The sequence below is a fragment of the Salvelinus alpinus genome, chromosome 30 (assembly GCF_045679555.1).
Source record: "Salvelinus alpinus chromosome 30, SLU_Salpinus.1, whole genome shotgun sequence".
NCBI lineage: Eukaryota > Metazoa > Chordata > Actinopteri > Salmoniformes > Salmonidae > Salvelinus > Salvelinus alpinus.
Genome location: NC_092115.1, coordinates 32,143,261 through 32,169,066, shown reverse-complemented (window position 1 = coordinate 32,169,066; position 25,806 = coordinate 32,143,261). Strand labels below are relative to the sequence as shown.

The 25,806-nt window shown below is 43.6% G+C and overlaps 1 protein-coding gene across 6 annotated transcripts in view; it reads left to right on the top strand.

The window, feature by feature from the left end:
• LOC139560502 (adhesion G protein-coupled receptor L2-like) overlaps positions 1–25,806 on the top strand; it is a 113,885-nt gene that overhangs the window by 72,982 nt on the left and 15,097 nt on the right. For 4 of the 6 annotated variants that reach the window (XM_071377352.1, XM_071377354.1, XM_071377358.1 and 1 more), the window contains exons 6-16: positions 3,102–3,404; positions 5,905–6,008; positions 6,817–6,996; positions 8,193–8,231; positions 14,172–14,355; positions 17,257–17,379; positions 17,541–17,737; positions 18,428–18,601; positions 20,417–20,626; positions 20,805–21,025; positions 22,453–22,519. In XM_071377352.1, coding sequence (XP_071233453.1) covers positions 3,102–3,404; positions 5,905–6,008; positions 6,817–6,996; positions 8,193–8,231; positions 14,172–14,355; positions 17,257–17,379; positions 17,541–17,737; positions 18,428–18,601; positions 20,417–20,626; positions 20,805–21,025; positions 22,453–22,519 — 1,802 coding nt within the window. The remainder of the gene's footprint in view (positions 1–3,101; positions 3,405–5,904; positions 6,009–6,816; positions 6,997–8,192; positions 8,232–14,171; positions 14,356–17,256; positions 17,380–17,540; positions 17,738–18,427; positions 18,602–20,416; positions 20,627–20,804; positions 21,026–22,452; positions 22,520–25,806) is intronic. The other 2 variants (XM_071377353.1, XM_071377356.1) reach the window with 1 other exon arrangement.

Below are 25,806 nucleotides of genomic sequence, written 5' to 3'. Positions count from 1 at the left end.
GAATGTAACACCGCCACAAAGTTTTGGAGGATTCTGACATTTGGAAGTTCATTGAGACTTTGGTTAATTATTGAATCTATTGTTAATGCCGATGTAGTGGCACTCAGTATTTGACATTTTCATTCAGTTGATCGACTATTTAATCAACCCTTTCATTTCAATGATCATTGATTTCAAAACAAACCTTGAATTGTCGTAAAGACTGAAATAGCTTCTTTCTGCAGAGAGAGAGCGAGAGAGTCACAAGACGTCTGCTTCTTCCATGCCACAGACACACTGATGGCCCGTTATTATGTTGTTTCCCTGTCAAACTTTCTTAAATAACCTTTTCATGTCGTTTTCTCAATTCTTCAGAGATAATGGCAAACGTGTCCTTTCCAGAGGCATGAGAAATCTGGCTTTTCGGGAGTTGGGACTTGGCCTTCAACCAATAGGGCTAACTAGTTATGCCTCTGATCATCTTATTAGTATTTCATTTTTGGAAAGTAAGAAAAGTGCCCTGCGGTGATGTTAAAATATAGAACTCTAACTTCATCTTTATTTATCATTAGTGGAGAGTATTGATTAACCCTTTCCTCACTCCCCTGAAGTGGCCCATTTCTTGCTGGCGATTGTGTATAGTTCATTCTATTTAGTTTTTGCAAGTTCCGACATACATTTTTTTAGTGCACAGTGTTGCCTAACTCTTTATTTGCTTTCTCAATGGCCCCAATTCCACTGCTGTCGATTCCATTATATCTAGTTCATTCTATTCCGTTTTCAAAAGTTCCCGAAATTCCCGACACCGTGCATTTTTCAGAGTGCTACTCAACCTCTGAGCACCTCATGTTATTTATAACAGACATCACTCAACATATGCCACCCAGAGGGTCCTAGCCGTCTGCCTCCCCACCCAGAGGGACTTTAACTAGCTCTTGAGTGAAATGACAGCTAATTGAGGTGGCCCCTCTCTGGCCTGAGTGCTAGCAGAGGACACACAGCTTTCAACCACCATCTGTGAAATGACTCGTCATAATCAAAAGAAAATGATAGAGTGCGGGAGGGCGGTGGATGGAGACATCAAGAGAAATGTAACGGGAAGATGGTCCTCTTTGACAAGTGGTTTAGATTTGGTATATTTATCTTATTTGTTTATTTATTTATCTGCCGCTGTAGAGAGGAAGCGGCCGAGGGGTCAAGTTCAGGCACTAGTAAACTACAACTAGACCAGAGTTCCAGTGCTCATCAGTAGCTATGATAGTCTCCTTAGAATAGTGACTCTGGTATGAGTGTTTTTCTCTCAGTATGGTGTTTTTCGTAGATTCCCTTTAAGTCTTTATTCTCTCACAGCCTCTTGCCTGTCCACAGGGAGAGAGGGAGAGGGAACACCACCATACAACCTGCTGCAGCATGAATGTCAAATATTCATAAGAGACCTCGTCTCAACATCTGTTCACACAACAATAAACTGGACATATGTCAGACGCTCATTTGCATCCCCGCTCAGTGCTCAGAAACATGAGTGACTGAGTAGCTGACCGACAGATGGACGCACAATGAAGGAATGAGTACAGCCCAATTAAACACAGCTCCTGCCAGGGGAGAAAAGGTCATTGAATGAAATGTCATAACACAACAACATTGCAACAAGGCTGGTTGATCCTGGCTGCCATTTTTTTTAAATCCGAAATGTGTCGCTGTCTGGGCCACTTTTTTTCCCTCCCCATTTTTCTGAGAACCGCGGCGTCCGGCTAGATTTAATGCATTGTTGTTTATGCACTCTGAGGTCTTTTTTGAAAAGCCTGTCATAAACACAGACAGACACAGACAGGGCTTTGTAATGAACTTCCAGATTTCACTGAAATGGAAACACAAAACAAAGACGACCAGTCTCCTGATGGTCTGATTAGCTCCAGAGCTCAGACTCTAAATGTGGGCATTCTCACCATTCAGGTCGGGAGGAAATGGAGATATGTGTTTGATGATGGGGTGTCAGATAGCATGATATTGCCTTTTCCCTGAAGCACCATGGGCCTCTGAAGACGGCACTGCGGGACTTTCACAGTAGCAGACCTCATTCTGGGAAGCTGCCTCTTATCAGCGCCAGCGATCGCGTGGCCGTGGATATAATATAAGATCAGTAAGGCAAGAGGCAACCAGTGTAGTCATGCACACAGTCACTGTCTCATATACGCGGGCTGCAAGCACACCCAAGCATGCACGATAAACTGTTTTCTCTGTACTCAATTTATATCTATTTTCCTATTTGCCTCTTTCATTCAAATATACATCTACTGTACATTCACAGTTCTGTGATCACACAAATGGGTAGAGACTGTAAAAAAAGGCTACAGACTACACCTTCTTGGTTACTACACACACCTACACAGATTTTCTGTATAGCTGTGCATTGAATACAGCAGCAGAGCATTATCGCTGAGGTATGGTTTTTGCCCAGAGCATTGCAGTTTAGTTTCCTCACGCCGGCTTTATCAAAGAGAGAGATGAAACGGACAAGAAAAAAGTCAAATGCAGGCAGGCTTTGTCTTCCCTGTTGACATTTAATCAGCCACTCCCAGGAGAGCCAGGCAGATGCTGCTACACTACCTGACCTCTCGTTATTTTGGGGATTGGGTAAAGGTAAAAATAGCTGAGATAGTGTAGTGCAGGGTTTCCCAAACTCGATGCTGGGGTCGCCCCTGGGTGCACGTATTGGTTTTTGACCCAGCACTACACTACTGATTCAAATAACCAAAGCTTGATGAGTTTGTTATTTGAATCAATTGTGTAGTTCAGGTGGGGCCCCAGGACCGATTTTTGTGAAACCCTGGTGTAGCGTTTGCAGGTTTCCTCCTCCTGACTTTGTGCTTTCTGTGCTGGAGCAGAAACAGAACAGAGAGAGGTGGAGGAATACCTGAGTGCTGCAGTCGACTCTGTGTCTCCAGGAATGTATGGGTGTCTCCAGTAGAGCAGCCATCCCTTCTAGTGGTGTGGAACTAAAACAGTGAAACTACCTTGAACTTTCCCTGCTGTCTGATGTATGTCTGAAATGTATGAAGGGAGTTCAAGGTAAGGCTGGGTTTTATGAAAGCTATAACCACCACTCTCTCATCCTCTCCTAGTGCCAACTACAAAAGATGTCTCCCTCTCATCAGCCCTGCCTGAGACCACCACTCTCATCACCACCACCACGTCCACAGTCAAAGGCCCAGTTAACACCACGATTCCGGCTGACCCCAGGGATGGGAGAGAGAGAGAGGCGGGTAACCCAGCGGAGGACCCCCATGGGACAGCTGACCCCACCGCCCCAGAGATCCCCCCCACCCCCAGGCGCTTCTGTGAGGGAACAACGAAGAGAGGTATTTCCTGGCCCCAGACACACACTGGAGTCACCGTGGAGAGACCCTGCCCCAAAGGAACCAGAGGTACTATCAGGAACCAGGAGGGCGGGGGGGAGGGAGGGAAGGTGTGTGTGAGGTGTGTGTGTGTAGTCCTCTGTGTATGAATGTGTTAGTGTTTATTAGTGTGTTTAGACATTGTCTTTCACATAGCCTACCTTACATTGGACAAGGTCCCAAGATGTGATATTCATTACCTACAATATGCTAATAGGGCCAAACAGACAATATAGGAAGATAAAATAAACAGTAAGAGAATGTACAATGTGGTGGCATAAGGGGATGTATATTATCATTGTTTTTTCAATAATATGGAATGCAGACATGCAGGACATCAAGGCGTACAAAGAATTCAGTAATATATACGGTACAGAGCAGTGGCGGTCAATGCAGTTTAAGATGAGGGAGGATGATTTTCTTTTCATGAGCATTGCTTTATTTCTATTACAGCATATTGGATGACTCTCATTCATATTCCATTCACCCAGTTCAATGTAACAGTGATAGGTTTAGGCTACTACATGATACTGAATGTCCCCTATACCTCTCACACTCTTGCATGCATCTAGCTGATATAGGGTGTAATCATTAGCCCAACATCTGCAAATTAGTGTTTCTGTTGGACATATTCAGGTATGTTTATCCCTGTTTTGTTCCATTTGCTTCCATTTTTAAGATTTTTTCCCCCAACAGAACTGGCAAAATGAATACATCCCTGATCACGTGTAAACATAGTTCACTTTCATAGCAGCCACATTTTATTCCCTCTTGCATCTATGCACTCTCCTCCTCTAATCTTTTCCCTTTGCTTGTGGACTTCAATGCACAACACATGACCAGCTGTATGTGACCAGGCGAGAAAATCTTTACAAGCCAAACCATATCAGAACCGCTACACACAGCCTACATCGTTGTCACCATATTAGCTAAAGTAACATCGTAGTCAACAATTAACCTACAATTGTGCTGTGATGTTAGTGTACAGTCAGTAAGCAGTTTAGCACTTACACCGGCAGGCCCTGGTGGTAATAAATGAGTAACACCAAATGCTTACCTTAACTTGGAAGAGTTCCAGTGTTGTGTTGGATACTCATAGCCAGCTAGCTAACATAGCATCCCTCTGTTTGAGCAGGGTGTTTGAGTAGGCTAAACTAGCAAGTTGCATTTGCTAGCTAAGTGAAACTGAAATGGAAAAAAATGACTCTCTTTTGCTTCTCCTTCATTTTGTAAGAAATGAATTTGTTCAAAACTGTTAAAGTATTGTCTTTCTCTCTCTTTGAGTCAACTACTCACCACATTTTATGCACTGCAGTGCTAGCTAGCTGTAGGCTATGCTTTCAGTACTAGATTAATTCTCTGATCCTTTGACTGGGTGGACAACATGTCAGTTCATGCTGCAAGAGCTCTGATAGGTTGGAGGACGTCTTCCAGAAGTCATAATTGCTGTGTAAGTCTATGGAAGGGGATGTGAACCATGAGTCTCCTAGGTTTTGTATTGAAGTCGATGTACCCAGAGGAGGATGGAAGCTAGCTGTCCTCTGGCTACACCATGGTGCTACCCTACAGTGCTGTTGAAGCTACTGTAGGCCTTCATTGCAAAATAGCGTGTTTTTATAAATCATTTGGTGACGTGATTATATTTAGTATCGTTTTATCTAAAAAGGATAACTTTTTAAATGTTACATTATTTAATTTAATTTATAAAATTCAATGAGGAGGATGGGCCTCCTCCGAGGAGCCTCCACTGGTACAGAGCATCTAATGGCAACTTTATTAATTGACAACCAGCAATTAGACCAGTGGTATATTCAAACCTTTTCAACAGGGAACCCATTTTTTACTGATAGAATTTCTGGGGACCCATTTTTTCCCCCAAGAATTTCTCGCGACCACACCCTACCCCAAATATAATTACACAACCTTTTAAAATCTGTAAAATGTATGTGGATTTTTACTTCAACAAATAACCTTAAATTCATTTCATTTTCAAAAGAAAGCAATAAATAAATGTACTTAATACATTTTTTTGGGGGGGGGACCTCACTGCAGTTCCCCTGTCATAACCCCAACTTTGAATACCACTGAATTAGACTATAAGAAGACAGACAATGATTTCTACAGTATATAAAGATGAACTGTATGAGAATATCTCACTGTTCAGTGTCCACTTTTAGACAGTACAAAGCTGGCAACCTTCCTGGTTCCTACTGGTCAGCCACTTTTTGCATCATTGCTTTTTTGACCGCGGCTGACCTCAGTTGTTTGTTTTTCCTGAGGAACTTGTTGAGAGGAGGACAGGAATGGTAGGAGGGTGAAGAGTTGGCCTTACCTCTGTTAAATACATTTTTATTTAACCTTTATTTAAACAGGCTATACTCATTGTGATGCAATTTCTTTTGCAAGAGAGAACTGTTCGAGATGGCAGTGGTCAGCAACGTTACAAAAATGTGCACAAATAAATGCACACATACATTCAAAACAGACAATAGGGTTGTGTAATGGTTGTCTTTGTTGTGCGTTTCTCCAGGCATCGCCTCCTACCTCTGCACGATGGCAGGGGGGACCTGGAACCCAAAGGGACCTGACCTCAGCAACTGTACCTCCCACTGGGTCACTCAAGTGGCACAAAAGGTTGGTCAACAATGTCCCCCCATGGCTCTGGTGACAGCGAGGGAAGGAACAAAACACATCAACTTTCCTCTTCTACTTTATCTGAAAGGGCACAGTGTATCTGTCATTGTATGGCATCTTGTTGGTTTCAACACTAAATAAGGGGCTTGCCCATACATACACCGTATTTCACTGAGTGCCTTATAGATGTAAACAAAATACACATTTAATGCACATTTGTTTATATTTTTCTTGCACACTGTGGATTGCTTTCTGTGGGCTATAGCTAGCAGCATTAATATTGATTTGAGTTTAAATCAGTATGTGATACATTACCTGTACATTACCTGACTCTGTGATGCCTATCATCCAAAGATGTTTCACAAATGACCATGAGCCTTTTCCTGCTGTGCTGTTTTCTTCCTTTATCCACATTAAATCACTATTATAAACTGGGTGGTTCAACCTCTGAATGCTGATTGGCTGACATCCGTGGTATATCAGACCGTATACCACGGGTATGACAAAACATTTATTTTTACTGCTCTAATTACTTTGGTAACTAGTTTATAATAGCAATAAGGCACGAGGGTTTGTGATATAGGGCCAATATACCACGGCTAAGGACTGTGTCCAGGTAATTGCTTAAGAACAGCCCTTAGCCGTGGTATATTGGCCATATACTACACCCCCTCTTGACTTATTGCTTAAGTATCCATTGTTAGCACATAGTTAACATACCACATACCAGGTACAGTATTTAGTAGGAAACAAGTAATTAAAAGCTTAAACAGGACCTTTAATATTGCAGTTTTCCCTCCAACTCCAGATCCGTAGTGGGGAGAATGCGGCTAACCTAGCCAATGAGCTGGCCCACCACACGCAGGGTCCAGTGTTCGCCGGTGACATCAGCTCATCAGTACGTCTCATGGAGCAGCTGGTGGACATCCTGGACGCTCAGCTCCAGGAGCTATGCGAAAAGGACTCAGCTGGGCGTAGCTTCAACAAGGTAATATAAAACAATTTATGTCATTTAGCAGACGATTTGAGTGCATAAATCTGAGTATATGTGACCTCAGGTAGGCTAGTTAGTACGAGAGCCGTACATTGTATAAACATATACGTATACATACGTATATCTCTGGGTGGGTAGTATTTCCTCCTCCTCCTGCCCTCGCTTTGCTCCACCTTTGACTCTACATAGGTTAAGCCACTCATTAGCCCTCCCCGCACTTCTCCTTCCAGGTGAGGTTAGGGGGAGGAGGGGGAGGAGAGGCCGGCCCAGCCCATAGGGGGAGCTGTGGCTGTGGAGAGGGAGGAAGCTCATTCTTCCAGCACCACCTCTTTTTAGTAATTACTGGGTTCTGAAACGCAGCCTTCTCACCTGGCAGCTCTGACTTAGAGCTGATGGATAGCAGCCCCCCGCTAGCCAACACAAATAATAACACCTCTCCACCATCACACACTTCTAAAACCAAAGTTGCGCCCCTGGCGACAGTCATATGGAAAAATGTATTACGGTTTTACAGTGCTATTCAGAACCTAAAAGTGAAATGATTTGGACCAAAAGGCACCAGGGTAGTGTTGTCTTTGTTACTTTTGGGTTAGCTAGTCCTAGACTGAATCTTTCTGTCTATGTTCTGGCTGTACTCTCTTAAAACTGCACAGTACTATACTCCTGCAGCCACGATGTAGCTAGCTGTGGGAATAATGAAGCAGTTTCCTTTGACGGAGACGGAGACCATTCAACAAAAGGCTCGACAATAAAACCCAACGCCGTCATACTGTTATAACCTCAGTGCCATGGAATCCAAATGACCATCTCCTGCTTTGTTTATTTTCTCAGTGCTTTATAAAACATCGTTAATGCAAAGCATAGGAATTTTATCTCAGCGATTCCCCATCTACAACGCTATGTTGTACAGCTCTGTCTTGGCCGGCCAAGCCCTTGTAGTTATGTAAGCTAGATACAGCTTCCCGAAACACATTTTAGAATGTGCTGCATAATATACAGTGAGCTTCTTATTTCATCTACCTAACATAAGGTTTATATATTATAATTTCCATCCTGATTCAAGTTGGATAAGTGGTGTATTTTAGGATATCTGTTTTCTAAAGACATAGACTAACCTCCTTTTCCCTCCAAGCTCTTTTGCTTCCTAATAGTATGCCTCTTGTTCTTAATCCTCACTTTGTGTTAAAAAGCTTCAAAAGAGAGAGAGGACTTGCAGGGCATATATGAAGGTACTGTATACCTGCTGGTTCCACATAGACACCGTTGCCTCTTAAAGTATCCACAATATGCTCAGTAGCATGAAACATTGGTGTCTGTCTGTCTGTGATTATCTGCTGGCTTGTCTGTATGCACAACACATCTGCTTCTCCACCTGTCTCTCTGCTTGTGCATCTGCCAACCTGTCTATCTGCCTGTGTGTCTGCTAGCCTGACGGTATGTCCATCTATCTCTCTACCCCTCAACTCACCTGTCTGTCTGGTCTGTCGATCTGCCTGCCTGTTTGTCTGTCAATATCTCTGCCTGTCTGTCTGTAAGTCAATATCTCTCCTATCTCTTATCTCTCTCTATTCCCCTCCCTCTTTGTGCGTTGTATGAGTAATTGCCTTCCCACGGCCGTAATTGTAGCTCCCTGTCAGCCAGAAGTTTGATCAAAGTGGCAGTGTACTCAGTTTTTCACTTGCTTACGCTTTACCATTTCCAGGCTCTCCTTGTTCCTCCTCTCGCTGACAAAAGTGCCAATTTTTGTGTTTGTTTGATGGATTCATTTTCAGTCCCATTAATGTGTTTGTGTTCATATAGGATTTGTTGGGTCTTTTCATTCCTTTCTCTCTTCATGCCATTTTCCTTTCCTCAGAGTTTATAATCTGAGAGCAGGTCCTGTTGAAAGAAGCGGTTCTGGCGTAAACACACAGTGGGCCTGCCTTGCACGAAACAAACCAGCCTTCTCAGACCTCTTGTCTCTCTCTTCAGTCTCTATATTTGACTGGTGGGAGCATTCTTCACCATGCGTTAGGGCTGTTTTTACTGAGGTCTCTTTTACTGTGAGAAATTGGGATACACTGCATGTCACCGTCAACTTGATTTAAGGGTGTCTTCTTTATTCATCAATAGGCAATGTAAGTGAAGTCAGCACCACCACCACCACCCAAGCATTTCCTGCTCACTGTAGGGCATCTTGGGTAACACCCTTGTGATTGGTGTGTGGTGGGGCCGCCACCCAGGCGAGAATTATATTAATTAAAGAGGACTCAATCAGAACAGAGGTTTTTTTCTTTCTTCTAATGCTGCCACAAATTAAGGACATCGATTATTTGTATTTATTTTTTGTTCCTCATTCTTCATGCCTACAAGGAAGGGGGTACTCACCAGGAGGGTGGACCATTGAGTGTTGATTTGTTTGTCTGGGGTGTAACGGCATTAGCCCTGAAATCACTACTGCTACTCTGACTCCTTCACTCTCTTCCTATCCTATCCAACTCTGACTGGGCTGTAGGCATATCATAGCTCTAGGTAATAATGGTAGCCAGCCGTGTGGTTGGTTTACTTGTTGTGGTGATTGGTTAATCATCAGTCTGGTGTGATAGCGAGGGACTACAGTGTTTATTCGCCCCACTGGTTAATCCAGACAAAAGGGTAATTGTGCCTATGGTCAATTAGCGTGCGTGTGGATGATAATCACAGCTTTGCACTAATTGGTACATTGAGTGACTGTTGTTATTGGCTAATTACCACTATAGTGTAGCCTGGGCCTCTGCTGTGGTTAATGTCACTTGTGGTTAAATTGTCACTGGTTTATCGGGTCATGGGTTGATATGGATTTGTGGGGAAATTATGCTGCTGGATATGTTTATCTGTAGGGGTAGCGCTGCTGTGTGGGTATGGATATCAGCTATATGGGAGTCATCAATGGGCTAGCGTTAGTGCTGCTGTGTGGGAATGGATATACAGTGCATTCGCAAAGTGTTCAGACCTCTTTTTTCCCACATTTTGTTACGTTACAGCCTTATTCTAAAGTCGCAACAAAAAATGATCCCTCATCAATCTAACCACAATACCCCATAATGACAAGCAAAAACTGTTATTTTTTTATTTTAGCAAATGTAAAAAAAAATATATATATATATATATAAACTGATATCACTTTTACATAAGTATTCAGCCCCTTTACTCAGTACTTTGTTGAAGCACCTTTGGCAGCAATTACAGCCTTGAGTCTTCTTGGGTATGACGCTACAAGCTTGGCACACCTGTATTTGAGGACTCTTCCATTCTTCTCTGCATATCCTCTCAAGCTCTGTCAGGTTTGATGGGGAGCGACGCGGCACAGCTATTTTCAGGTCTCTCCAGAGATGTTAGATCGGGTTCAAGTCCGGGCTCTGGCTGGGCCACTCAAGGACATTAAGAGACTTATCCTGAAGCCACTCCTGCATTGTTTTGGCTGTGTGCTTAGGGTCGTTGTGCTGTTGGAAGGTGAACCTTCGCCCCAGTCTGAGGTCCTGAGCGCTCTGGAGCAGGTTTTTATTAAGGATCTCTCTGTACTTTGCTCTGTTCATATTTCCCTTGATCCCGACTAGTCTTCCAGTCCCTGCCGCGGAAAAACATCCCCACAGCATGATGCTGCCACCACCATGCTTCACCATAGGGATGGTGCCAGGTTTCCTCCAGACGTCACGCTTGACATTCAGGCGAAAGAGTTCAGTCTTGGTTTCATCAGACTAGAGAATCTTGTTTCTCATGGTCTGAGAGTCCTTTGATGCATTTTGGCAAACTCCAAGTGGGCAGTCACGTGCCTTTTACTGAGGAGTGGCTTCCATGTGGACACTCTACCATCAAGGCCTGATTGGTGGAGTGCTGCAGAGATAGTTGTCCTTTTGGAAGGTTCTCCCGTCTCCACAGAGAAAGTCTAGAACTCAGAGTGACCATCGGGTTATTGTTCACATCCCTGACCAAGGCCCTTCTCCCCCGATTGTTCAGTTTGGCCGGGCGGCCAGCTCCAGGAAGAGTTTTAGTGGTTCCAAACTTCTTCAATTTAAGAATGATGGAGGCCACTTTGTTCTTGGGGACCTTCAATACTGCATAAATGTTTTGGTACCCTTCCCCAGATCTGTGCCTCGACATAATCCTGTCTTGGAGCTCTACAGACAATTCCTTCAACCTCATCGCTTGGTTTTTGCTCTGACATGCACTGTCAACTGTGGGACCTTATATAGACAGGTGTGCACCTTTCCAAATGATGTCCAATTAATTGAATTTACCGCAGGTGGACTCCAATCAAGTTGTAGAAACATCTCAAGAATGATCCGTCAAAAGAGGATGCTCCTGAGCAAAATTTAGATTGTAAATACAGTACCAGTCAAAAGATTAGAAACACCTATTCATTCAAGGGTTTTTCTTTGTTTTTACTATTTTCTACATTGTAGAATAATAGTGAAGACATCAAAACTATGAAATAACGCAAATGGAACCAAAAAAAGAGTTAAACAATTCAAAATATATTTTAGATTCTTCAAAGTAGCCACCCTTTGTTTTGATGACAGCTTTGCACAGTCTTAGCATTCTCTCAACCAGCTTCACCTGGAATGCTTTTCCAACAGTCTTGAAGGAGTTCGCACATATGCTGTGCACATGTTGGCTGCTTCTCCTTCACTCTGCGATCCAGCTCATCCCAAACCATCTCAATTGGGTTGAGGTCGGATGATTGTAGAGGCCAGGTCATCTGATGCAGCATTCCATCACTCTCCTTCTTGGTCAAATAGCCATTACACAGCCTGGAGGTGTGCTGGGCCATTGTCCTGTTGAAAAACAAATTATAGTCCCACTTAGCACAAACCAAATGGGATGGCGTATCACTGCAGAATGATGTGGTGGCCATGCTGGTTAAGTGTGCCTTGAATTCAAAATAAATCACTGACAATGTCACCAGCAAAGCACCATCACACCTCCCATTGCTTCACAGTGGGAACCACACATGCGGAGATCATCCGTTCACCTGCTCTGCGTCTCACAAAGACACGGCGGTTGGAACCAAAAATCTCACATTTGGACTCATCAGACCAAAAGACAGATTTCCACTGGTCTAATGTCTATTGCTTGTGTTTCTTGGCCCAAGCAAGTCTCTTCTTATTATTGTTGTCCTTTAGTAGTGGTTTCTTTGCAGCAATTCAACCACGAAGGCCTGATTCACGCAGTCTCCTATGAACATTTGATGTTTAGATGTGTCTGTCACTTGAACTCTGTGAAGCATTTATTTGGGCTGCAATCTGAGGTGCAGTTAACTCGAATGAACATCCTCTGCAACAGAGGTAACTCTGTGTCTTCCTTTCCTGTGGCGGTCCTCGTGAGAGCCAGTTTCATCATAGCGCTTGATGGTTTTAGCGTCTGCACTTGAAGACACTTTCAAAGTTCTTGAAATGTTCCGTATTGACTGACCTTCATGTCTTAAAGTAATGATGGACTGTCGTTTCTCTTTGCTTATTTGAGCTGTTTTTGCCATAATATGGACTTGGTCTTTTACCAAATAGTGTTATCTTCTGTATACCACCCCTACCTTGTCACAACAATATTTGTTTTTATTTAACTAGGCAAGTCCGTTCAGAACAAATTCTTATTTACAATGACGGCCTACCCCGGCAAAACCCGGACGATGCTGGGTCAATTGTGCGCCACCCTATGGGACTCCCATTCAAGGCTGGATGTGATACAGCCTGGATTCGAACCAGGGACTGTAGTGACGCCTCTTGCACTGAAATGCAGTGCCTTAGACCGCTGCGCCACTCAGGAGCCCTATAACACAACTGATTGTCTCAAATGCATTAAGAAGGAAAGAAATTCCACAAATGAACTTTTAAGAAGGCACACCTGTTAATTGAAATGCATTCCAGGTGACTACCTCATGAAGTTGGTTGAGAGAATGCCAAGAATGTGCAAAGCTGTCATCAAGGCAAAGGGTGGCTACTTTGAAGATCTTAAATATAAAATATATTTGTTTAACACTTTTTTGCTTACTACATGACTCCGTATTGTATTATTATTTCTTAGTTTTGATGTCTTCACTATTATTCTACAATGTCGAAAATAGTAAAAATAAAGAAAATCCCTGGAATGAGTAGGTGTGTCCAAACTTTTGACTTGTACTGTATGTAAATAAGGTATTTCTGTTTTTAATTTTAATAAATGTAGGAAATTTGTCTAAAAACCTGTTTTTGCTTTGTCATTATGGGGTATTGAGTGTAGATTGATAACAAAACATATATGTAATCTATTTTAGAATAAGGCTGTAACGTAACAAAATATGGAAAAAGGGAAGGGGTCTGTATACTTTCCGAATGCACTGTAGATAAGCTACATGGGAGTCATCAATGGGGCTAGCGTTAGCGCTGCTGTGTGGATATGGATATAGATAGATATGCTAAGGTACATGGAAGTTGTGAACTCCCCTGCACAGGGTCACAGTGACCTCCATTTTGATCAACATTTGATACTTTTTCTCGTGAGGGTTTGGAATGTTTTGCTTACTTGCTGCTTATCAGCCAAGCAGGAAATGAAAGGATTGCCATTGAAAACAAGCAGAATTATGCCCTTCTTTACTTTGACTGCTACCCATGAAACAAATGGATTCATTTTCTTGATAACATTTTCCCCTCTAGGAAGGAAAAGCTGCACATTTCAAGGCCATAATGACCAGATCCTGTTATGGAATATATTTATTGTTAGCGAAGAGGAAGATAATTGCTCTTTGGGAAAAATAAGATATTAAAGAACAGGAACTGAGAGAGTACTATTGTGGAATAACTGCTCCATTCATTTGAAAAACATTTGGTTTGTGTTTGAACTTCCCCTCTGGCACAGTTTTGTTATTCAAAAGAAAATAAATGGGTCTAAACCAGGGAAGTGGGGAGACAACATCCTGTAGTTTTTATTCTGTGACCACCATGCCATCTTTAAGTGATGTTTTAATTTGAATGAATCTTCATATCATCTTTTATTTCCAGTGACGTTATTTGTTGAATTTTTTGGGTTGTCGCTTGTCCTTACTTGCCATCAGCATCATATGCTTTTCTTGCCCCCTTTCTGCCTGTATGCTGCAGGCATTAGTAGAAGTTATGAGGTATACATTTTTTTTTTAAAGTGACAAAGGTCTGACATTTGACTTGTTTCCACGGATACAGGCCATTGTGGATACGGTTGACAACCTCCTGAGGCCGGAAGCCCTGAAGTCCTGGGAAGACATGAATTCCACGGAGCAAACGCACGCCGCCACCATGTTACTGGATACCCTGGAGGAAGGAGCCTTCATCCTTGCCGACAACCTGATTGAACCCGCTGTAGTCAAAGTGCCTGCAGACAACATAAGTATGTTTTTTTTTCTACCCCCCCTGCCCATCACTCGTAAAAAGGAAAAACTAGACAGACACGTCTGCCAGTTACAATCCACAGTTTTAATTTTTATTTTCCTTTGTATTATCTCCCCCTGTCTTGGAAGAAAATTACTTTGACCTCAGTACTAAAATTGCCTTTTTTTCTACAGTTTGTTATGTTCAAGGAAGTGGAAGTTAACATTCACAACCATTCTGTAGAAACATACTTCTGCTAGGCCCCAGGGCTTCTTTTCCATGGGCTTATTCATTCTAGACAAGAACCTGGACAGCTATTCCTCCAGGAGAGAGGCAAAGTGGTTTTTAGAAAGACCAAATTTAGTTGAAGTCACAGTAGGAGGTTTGATGTCTCGCTCAGCGCCAGGCAAGCTAATATGTTCTCACAGGCAGTTTATTAGCAATGTGATCTCATTCATTTAAGTCAGCTTTGTGCAGTGAACTGTCATTTTCCCTACACAAGCCTCTTTGTTGCCATGGTTATGAGTTCCCCGCTGCCTTTTTCTTGCATAGTTAAGTAGGGGCATTGAATTTGTTCTGCAAGATGAACTGTCTGGTCTTCTCATGGAAAATCAATTGAATCATTTGATACACTACATGACCAAAAGTATGTGGACACCTGCATGTCGAGCATCTCATTCCAAAATCATGAGCAGTCGGCGTTCCAATTCATCCCAAAGGTGTTCGATGGGGTTGAGGTCAGGGCTCTGTGCAAGCCAGTCAAGTTTTTCCACACTGATCTCGACAAACCATTTCTGTATGGACCTCGCTTTGTGCACAGGGGCATTGTTATGCTGAAACAGGAAAGGGCCTTCCCCAAACTGTTGCCACAAAGTTGGAAGCACAGAATCGTCTAGAATGTCATTGTGTGTTGTAGCGTTAAGATTTCCCTTAGCCTAGCCCGAACCATGAACCACAGCCCCAGACCATTATTCCTCACCCACCTAACTTTACAGTTGGCGCTATGCATTGGGGCAAGTAGTTTTCTCCTGGAATTCGCCAAACACAGATTTGTCCGTCGGACTGCCAGATGGTGAAGCGTGATTAATCACTCCAGAGAACGCATTTCCACTGCTCCAGTCCAAAGGTGGCGAGCTTTACACCACCACCTGTGCGGCTGCTCGGCCACGGAAACCCATTTTATGAAGCTCCCGACTAACAGTTCTTGTGCTGACGTTGCTTCCAGAGGCCGTTTGGAACTTGGTAGTGAGTGTTGCATCCAAGGACAGACAATTTTTACGTGCTACACGCTTCAGCAATCGGCGGTCCCGTTCTGTGAGCTTGTGTGGCCTACCATGTAGCGGCTGAGCCGTTGTTGCTCCTAGACGTTTCCACTTCACAATAACAGCACTTACAGTGGACCGGAGCAGCTCTAGCAAGGCAGATATTTGACAAACTGACTTGTTGGAAAGGTAGCATCCTATGACGGTGCCACGTTGAAAGTCACTGAGCTCTTCAGTAAGGCCATTCTACTGCCAATGTTTGTCTATGGAGATAGCATGGCTGTGTGCTCGATTTTATAAACCTCTCAGCAACGGGTGTGGCTGAAATAGCCGAATCCACTAATTTGAAGGGGTGTCCACATACTTTTGTATATATAGTGCATTCTATACAGTAGCTATGTCCTCTAACCCTGCCTTAACCCTTTGTCAGTAAATGGTAATTACAAGCGGATAACAAAAACCAGATGTACTGCAGCCAGCTAATGCAAAATGTAATCGTTTGCCTATACACGCCATGTATAGTTAATCGTTGCGAACAGGCTCTGTTTATGTGCTTTTAGCACACAGGGCCTCAACAACAGATATAAAATAAAATAAAAAAGTATTTCTACTAGTAGTAATATAGCTAGTAGAACTATCCCAATCTCTGACAATGCTATGTGAAGACTGAGGCCCCGGGACAGTCTTCTCTGCAGCTCGCCTGATGAGCAGCAGGAGAGAAGCCCAAAAGGATCCTTACTCCTAATTAACATAGTTTCCTGATTCAGGCTGAAACACAAATGGCACCTTGAGGCGAACGTCAAGGGCAGGAGGAGAGAAAAGGGAGGGGTAAGGGGGGGGGGGGGGCGTTTAGGATAGAGGGAAAGAGAGAAAGAAGGAAGGAAGCGAAGGAAAGGAGAAAAAATGTCAGAGGGAGAACAATTCCTCATCTCTGAGTGTCAAAAGCGATCTGTGGTGAGGAAGTTGAGGCTGGTTCTGACAGGAGGGAGTGTGCTGATACGTGCGTCCTCCTGACCCCTCCGTAATTCCACACATCAAAGAGAGAGAGAGAGAGCCATCCGGCAGCTGGCACAGCACAGGGGAGAGGAGAGAGAGAGAGAGAGAGAGAGAGAGAGGGAGGGATAGAGAGAGTGAGAGAGAGGGCAGGGGGTTTGCTGCAGGAATCTAGCAGGCTTTTCAGAGATTTGCTCACTGGCGAGGCCAGAGTTATCTGAACCCACAGGGGGAAGAAAAAGCCCAATGATATTTTTTATCTTATGAATATTTGACATTCATGCTTCAGCAGGTTGGGTGGTGCTGTTCTCTCTCTCTCTCTTTCTCTCTCTCTCTCTCTCTCTCTCCATCTCTCCATAAGGAGCTCTGTAGGCCAGGGTTACGGGGAGCAGCTTAGATCTTTTTTATAGTAAATAGTGCTGGATGGGATATTGACAATGAGATTGGATTCTCTAGCTGGAACACTTGATCTGGTTCCTCCCTTCTTTCACACTTCCCAACCTTTATATCGGAGCTCTATTAAACACTGCGTGTTGCTATTGAAACGTGACCTATCAGTTATGTATACCACTACCGTTCCCTTCTTCCCCTCTCCTCCTCTTCCCCCTCTCTCCGCCTCCTCCTGCTCCTCTCCCGCTACCTCCCCTCTCCTCATCCTCTTTTAGTGATGGATGTGTATGTGCTCAGTACTGATGGCCAGATGCAGGACTTCAGGTTCCCCCAGACCAGCAAGGGTGGAGCCTCCATTCAGCTATCTGCAAACACAGTCAAAGTCAACAGTAAAAACGGTAACAAAGGGGGAAAAAATGTATGAATAAAATGAATTAATGTGATCATGCTGAAGGAGCATTGCCCTGCACTGTAACAGTGGCCGAAGTATAGAAATTAGAAGCAATTTTATACATTCACAATGCCACCATAAATCTTATTCTAATGTATTTTTTCCCAGGTGTGGCCAAGCTGGTGTTTGTCCTCTATAAGCACCTGGGCCGGTTCCTCAGTACAGAGAACGCCACTCTCCGAGGAGGAGGACATAACCTTTCCGACCTGACCGTCAACTCACACATCCTGGCCGCCTCCATCACCAAGGAGTCCAGCCGTGTGTTTGTGTCCGACCCCGTCATCTTCACCCTGGAGCACCTCGACGTGAGTCCCCCTTCCCCTTGGACAAACCTGGAGCTCTAGAGTCAGGCCGTGGTGTGGTTGAGTGCAGGGGGAAATAGTGAGAAAGAGAAATGGCAGTGTAGTCTTTAGTAGTTGTGGAGGATAAATGCCAATTTCATAAGATACAGCTAGCACGGCTGTGAAATATAAGTAGGTGTCAGATCTGGAAATCCCACGGTATATACGCTTCTGTTAGTTTACATAGAAAAGCTATCGTGTTTGTCATGCTATGATATGTCAATATACTGTAATTGTTTATAATTGCACTTGACACGACAGACAAGGTGGATCCGTCCATAGGCCGAAGCAGGCTAACTTGAGTGCTACCTTGTGTATTCCAGTATTTAGCGTTTTGCTACCGTAGTTATTTGCCATGGCAGGCTCGTCTGCCTGCTGTTGTTGACCTTTGATGGAAAATGACATATGCATACAGTATATATATATATATATATATATATATATATATATATATATATATGTAGGAAGCATATGTACCCTAAAGTAATCTGTTAATTGTTTTAAACAATGCGTATAATGTGGTTTGTGGTATTTAAGAGGTTTCCTTGTTTTTTTGTTTTTTTGCTAATTGAGAACTATTACAAGCCTAACTTTTAGCTAGTTGTTTTAAACAATGTTCATGTTTTTGTTATTTTGTTTCTTTTTTTTCTGTAGAAGGAGCACTACTACAACCCCAACTGCTCGTTCTGGAACTACTCTGAGAGGAGTATGATGGGCTACTGGTCCACTCAGGGCTGTAAGCTCCTGGACACCAACAAGAGCCACACCACCTGTTCCTGTAGTCACCTGACCAACTTCGCCATCCTCATGGCCCATCGAGGAAATGTGGTGAGTGGCCTTCTGTGGGTTTTTCTCATGTTGTGTGGTTGGACTCTACTGGATGTATGTAATATGTATGTATGTATGTATGTATGCATGTATGTATGTATGCATGTATGTATGTATGTATGCATGTATGCATGTATGTATGCATGGATGTATGTTCCCATCTAGGGAACATGGTGAGTGGGTGGTTCTGATTTAAACTGAATCCCAAATCAACCCCTAGGCCCTAACCCCCAAGACACTTGTGTAGATTGGAGATGTGTAAGCAATATGGTGAAATTTCCCAAATACTCTGTGGAATTGAAACCATATTGCGGACACCTATCCAATCCTCTCAGATCTCCATAAGGAGCTAGGGGTTGATTTGGGATTCAAGGACACTCGTAGTGGCTCTGCCCCCCCCTTCCCCCCCATTGTATGTATTTTATGTACGTAAATATGGCTAGAGTAAGATAGTCAACTCGGAGGCTGATTAGATTTGAGGTGGGGGGTTGGGGGTTGAGGGTTGAGGGAATAGGGGTTGAGGAGAGGAATGCTGTTAATGTATGTGGAGAGAAACAGAAGGAGGCTGTCACTTACTTTGCCGGGAGTAAAAAGCAAGAGATCGCAGACACAAGATAGTGAAAGTTAGCTCTGCCATTATTGGAAATAAATTACATTTTACCTATGTTCCGTGACTAATAGCACTCACGCACACGCATATCCTACACGGGGAAGCGTACACGGCAGCCCGGTGTCGTGCTTCTTTATTTTCCATTTCCACTCGACGACGTGAAGTGGGTGAGATCCATTCGCAAGCAAAATGCAATTACAATCCAATTACATGATAAATATCATGTGCTGGGAGCATCTACCCAGTAATAAACGTGGAACATAAGTTTGTGGTGTATATAATAACATGTCCCGACTCATGAACTCTTCCCACGTCTTCCCCTCGCAAACCCCGAACCTTAAAACCCTTCACCACAAGGAAAAACCAGAGCCTGTGGTTTAAGCCATCCCTCAGTCACACCAACCCAACTACTCACCTCAACTACAACTCCTCCTGGCCTGCCCTTAATAAAATTAGTCATGTCACGGAACGGATTACCTCATGTTCAGACCACTATCCCTGAGTGATATTCTGTATGGTGAAGGCTTCTGTTTTTGCATATGGTCTTGTAGCCTACATGTCCATATTGTACTGTGTTCATTTTCCTGGGTTGTGACACACACTGTAATCAACCCTTCACCCAGCGACGATACAGAGCTTTGTGACAGCTTACTAATGACTTTTTACATTGGCCCGGCACATGTACAAGGAACTAAAGACATGTCATCTGTTTCCTACAGTAGATGTTGAGTGAAATCCCTCAGTGAGTCAGGACATCATGTTATGTCAAGGTTCATTGATGGGGACATGAAGTCTGTCATGTTTTAGGTTTCCCGGCAGGTTATTAAGTGTAAACCCTCCCTGCTGGGTTGCTGTGTGTTTCTCATTGGTTAACTAGATGTTGAGTTAAATCTCTGTATAAATCTCTGCTTATGTCATATTAGCTCCAAGTTATTGGGTTTACTTAAGATTATTTAACGCATACTGATACATGTTGGGAACGGCATTTGTACAAAGTGGCCTGAGCCAGGAAGTTGGCGGCTGTACTGTGCTAAATACTGTTGTCTCGGGCCTTCCTACTCATTGTATTCCCTGACCATCTGAATAAAATAAAAAGGTGATCACAAAAAAAAAAGCTTTTGGGGTGTGTTTATGTCATGTTAGGTCCTAGATTGGTCAGGTTCTTGGTTCTAACCCCCTCTGTGTCTCTCTGTCCTGTCCACCAGGTGGAGGGGAGCGTTCATGAGCTGCTGCTGACGGTGATAACGCGGATGGGCATTGCTGTGTCTCTGGTGTGTCTGGCCATCAGCCTGTTCACCTTCTGCTTCTTCAGGGGCCTGCAGAGCGACCGCAACACCATCCACAAGAACCTCTGCCTCAACCTCTTTATCGCCGAACTCGTCTTCCTCGTGGGCATCAACATGACTGAACCCAAGGTAAGGAGTATGGGCCCCCCTCGAGTATCGGGGTGGGCTTAGATGCACAATTATTTTGTTCCCAGGGGAATATGCTCCAGTTATCTATTCCTACTCTTCCATTGACTCAATGCAGTTTCAATGCCACTGTCCTTTTACCTCTGTGTGTGTGTAACCTCTAAATGTGTCCCCCTCCCAGCTGGTGTGCTCCATCATCGCGGGCGTTCTTCATTTCTTCTTTCTGGCGGCGTTTGCCTGGATGTGCCTGGAGGGCGTGCAGCTCTACCTCATGCTGGTTGAGGTGTTTGAAAGCGAGTTCTCCCGCAGAAAGTACTATTACGTCTCCGGATACCTCTTTCCCGCCGTGGTGGTGGGAATCTCGGCCGCCATCGACTACCGCAGCTACGGTACACAGAAGGCGTAAGTAACACTCAATGTCATCTTTAGGCAGAGTCTTTGTGATCTTGCTTGACTCCGAATGCAGTAGTTTATAATATGTTTACGCTAGGGCTGTCAAACGCTAAAAACATTTTATTGAGTTAATCGCAGGATTTGCTGTGATTAATCGTAATTTCAGAATTTGCTCGAATTGAGCTGTAATTTAAAAACATTTTATACAAATGCATTACAAGATATTGACGTCTTGATTTTGTCCAAAGTAATGGTAAGCAAAATCAAGTATATTGATGAAGCACACTTTCTTTAACCTCAATGTCAACTTATTTTGACATCGCATTGTTGTTTTTAGCTGTATAGATGATGTATTTTGGATGTTTTCAGTGTATTTTTAATGCTTTCAGACAACACGATTTAATAAAAAAACATTTGCACTAAAAATTGCACTAAAATTACAAATAGTTAGCACAAGTTAACTGATTTACTCTGACAGCCCTATTTTACCCACATCCAGTAACCTTCAGGTGCAGGGTACGAAAAGTTGAGTCAGAAGAAGACCTTGAAGTGGAAACGTTACACAATAAAACTGTGGGAGCATTCAACAGTATCTATCTTCCTTTCTTTGTGCAGAGAGCATCAGGTCTCCCAGGCCAGCCAGCTCCATATCAAGACTCCTTTTCTTCCCCACAGTGCTAATGAGAGCTACATCACAGGCCCTAGTCTCCCTCTGCCTCCTGGCAAATTTATACCCTGTCAGAGAGGAAAGAGAAAAGCTGTGAGCAAAACCACTACATTAATGAATTCTCTGGCTGGTTGGTTGTGCTGGTCTGGTATTTTCTCTGAGCTTTTTTTCTCTCTCGCCTTTGCGTCTTCAAACTTTTATTCTTCAGTGGCCTTTATCCAAGAACAAGCCTTATGATTTGTTGTAAGCCTTCCTTAAATGTTTTTTTTTTTTTTTACATTTTGTGGCTGTAGTGCAACGGTCCCTGAATTTGAATCAACATATTCTCTGATAATACATACAGTAGCTTCAGCACAACAAATCTTGTTGGAACTATTTGTGACCACGTTTTGACTGTGTTTAGAGTCTAACGTATAGCCAGACTGCTCTCTCAATTGTAGACATTGGTAGCCTCTGAAGTCGTGCAGGCAATACCAGTGCTGTTGTATGGCTCGCAGCCAGAATGTGTTCAAGGTCAGGTTCTCTCTCTTCTTTGGTCAAGAAGGTAAATAAATCACTATTCTATTGCTGTAGAAGCTATATAATCATGTCATCTATCTAGTCTAGAAGCCAGGCTAGTTAGTGATCAGTAGGATACGATGTAACAACTGCCGCTGTGTTCTTAGGATGTAATTGCAGAGATGTTACAGTCACAGTGGGAGAGCCAGAATAGCTCATTTGCTCTTGAGGGATGGCTATCACCTGATCACATGACCATGTTCCATTGCAGCTGCTGGCTGAGGGTGGATAACCACTTCATTTGGAGCTTCATAGGACCTGTCACCTTCATTATCATGGTAAGCCAAGTTATACTTTGTGTGTGTGTGTGTGTGCGTGCGTGCGTTGGAATGTAAATCCGGTATGTGTGTATGTTTCATACAGTATGCCTGCGTCTCTGTTTTAATATGTCTATCTATCCAAAAATAAATGTTTTCCTCAAAGAAATGTGAAGTGGGAAAAAATACTTTTTTTTTCTTTTTTCGTCTGGTCACTTAGCTCTTGCTTTCGCTGATCAATTTGCGTGAAAGGAAAGTGGTCCATTATATCTGACATGAGGACATCAGCAGTCATTCAGCTGTAAAATCCTATGAAATCAGTCTAGTCAAGTGAGCAGCAGTCAACAGCTTAGCAGTTTTTTTGGTGGAAAGAGTTGCGCAATTCCTCCCTTTCACACACTCAGTCGAGGAGGAGGAGGATAAGAGACAATCTCAGGCATGAAGGTCATTTGCTCAGTTAGACAAAGAGGGGGTTGAGGGAGATGGGGAGAGACGGATGAACATGGAAGTAATGAGTGGGTGGGCCAGACAGCCATTACCCACAACCCCCTGGCCCTGCCGAGGATCATGACGCATCTGCAGCCAATCCCTGTTCCACGGAAATCTCCGTCTTCACCTCTTAATATTTCATGCAGGCTGCATGGAGTTCACACACACACGTACAGTGGGGAGAACAAGTATTTGATACACTGCCGATTTTGCAAGTTTTCCTACTTACAAAGCATGTAGAGGTCTGTAATTTTTTATCATAGGTACACTTCAACTGTGAGAGACGGAATCTAAAACAAAAATCCAGAAAATCACATTGTATGATTTTTAAGTAATTAATTTGCATTTTATTGCATGACATAAGTATTTGATCACCTACCAACCAGTAAGAATTCCGGCTCTCACAGACATGTTAGTTTTTCTTTAAGAAGCCCTCCTGTTCTCCACTCATTACCTGTATTAACTGCACCTGTTTGAACTCGTTACCTGTATAAAAGACACCTGTCCACACACTCAATCAAACAGACGCCAACCTCTCCACAATGGCCAAGACCAGAGAGCTGTGTAAGGACATCAGGGATAAAATTGTAGACCTGCACAAGGCTGGGATGGGCTACAGGACAATAGGCAAGCAGCTTGGTGAGAAGGCAACAACTGTTGGCGCAATTATTAGAAAATGGAAGAAGTTCAAGATGACGGTCAATCACCCTCGGTCTGGGGCTCCATGCAAGATCTCACCTCGTGGGGCATCAATGATCATGAGGAAGGTGAGGGATCAGGCCAGAACTACAGGGCAGGACCTGCTCAATGACCTGAAGAGAGCTGGGACCACAGTCTCAAAGAAAACCATTAGTAACACACTACGCCGTCATGGATTAAAATCCTGCAGTGCACGCAAGGACCCCCTGCTCAAGCCAGCGCATGTCCAGGCCCGTCTGAAGTTTGCCAATGACCATCTGGATGATCCAGAGGAGGAATGGGAGAAGGTCATGTGGTCTGATGAGACAAAAATAGAGCTTTTTGGTCTAAACTCCACTCGCCATGTTTGGAGGAAGAAGAAGGATGAGTACAACCCCAAGAACACCATCCCAACCGTGAAGCATGGAGGTGGAAACATAATTCTTTGGGGATGCTTTTCTGCAAAGGGGACAGGACGACTGCACCGTATTGAGGGGAGGATGGATGGGGCCATGTATCGCGAGATCTTGGCCAACAACCTCCTTCCCTCAGTAAGAACATTGAAGATGGGTCGTGGCTGGGTCTTCCAGCATGACAACAACCCGAAACACACAGCCAGGGCAACTAAGAAACATCTCAAGGTCCTGGAGTGGCCTAGCCAGTCTCCAGACCTGAACCCAATAGAAAATCTTTGGAGGGAGCTGAAAGTCCGTATTGCCCAGCGCCAGCACCGAAACCTGAAGGATCTGGAGAAGGTCTGTATGGAGGAGTGGGCCAAAATCCCTGCTGCAGTGTGTGCAAACCTGGTCAAGAACTACAGGAAACGTTTGATCTGTGTATTTGCAAACAGAGGTTTCTGTACCAAATATTAAGATCTGCTTTTCTGATGTATCAAATACTTATGTCATGTAGGAAAACCTGCAAAATCGGCAGTGTATCAAATACTTGTTCTCCCCACTGTACATTTGTATTATTCACACAGAAGACACGTGTAAATGTGTACATACTGTGTTTATACAGCACATGCCGTTCATAGATACCCAAGAAAAAGTGCCGTACATAGATACCCAAGACAAAGTGTGTTCTGGTTTCTGTAGATAGTGGGATGCGGGGGCAATTAAGGACATGTACAGTTCGGTGCCTCCCTGCCTGCCTGCCTGCCTCCCTGCCTGCCTCTATGCCTGCCTACCTGCCTGCCTGTCTCATTAGATCTGTGTCGACACTGGTAGCTGTGTTAATGCATCTCCAACCTCTCAACTCATGCAGACCTAAATCGGCCCTAGTGGCTAGGAGACAAAACTCCACATCTCTCTGATCTAAACCCCCTTATTTGTATTTTCTCCTCTCCCTCTATCCCTCTCTCTGTCTCTGCCCTCTTTCTGTCTTTCTTCCCACGTTATTGGTTTATTTTTTAAAGGGAAGTACATAGCTACGGCTCTACTGGTCTGGTGTATTCATGTTTTAGAGTGAACAGCTTTCATAAAATTCAGCCCACAAATATATTGTATTTAATAAACTTGGGACCGTATCTCTACTAGAACAGTATTGCTTTGTGTTCTCGCAAACCCAGGAAGTTTTTGTCATTTATTTTCTTTCATAAAGATTGGTCAGGTTTCAGAATAAATAGGCTGGGGGCAGATTATGGTGAAGATTTTAATAACTTAAAATGCAAGTTATGTTTTTTTTTTATAGAAGTATAAAAAATAATATATAATATTTACTGAATAGTTTTTTTGGTGAGGTTTTAATGTGGTAGTGACTGAGCCAAATTGAAGTCCCCCCCCTGCTTATAGAAAAAACATCCTGAAGTCATGGAAACCTTTCTGAATGTATAGCTTAGAATATGGAGCTGTTTTTCCTGGCTCTAGACGTTTGTTTAAAAAATATGGCGCTCTGCTCTGTCTTTTCCACCCTCTCTCTGCTCTGTCTTTTCCACCCTCTCTCTGCTCTGTCTTTTCCACCCTCTCTCTGCTCTGTCTTTTCCACCCTCTCTCTGCTCTGTCTTTTCCACCCTCTCTCTGCTCTGTCTTTTCCACCCTCTCTCTGTTCTGTTCTGGCCGTATTAGATTTACATTCTCGCTCTCTCTCGCTCTTGCTCTCTCTTGCTCTCTCGATGAGGAATAACACTCTGCGTTTGGCAC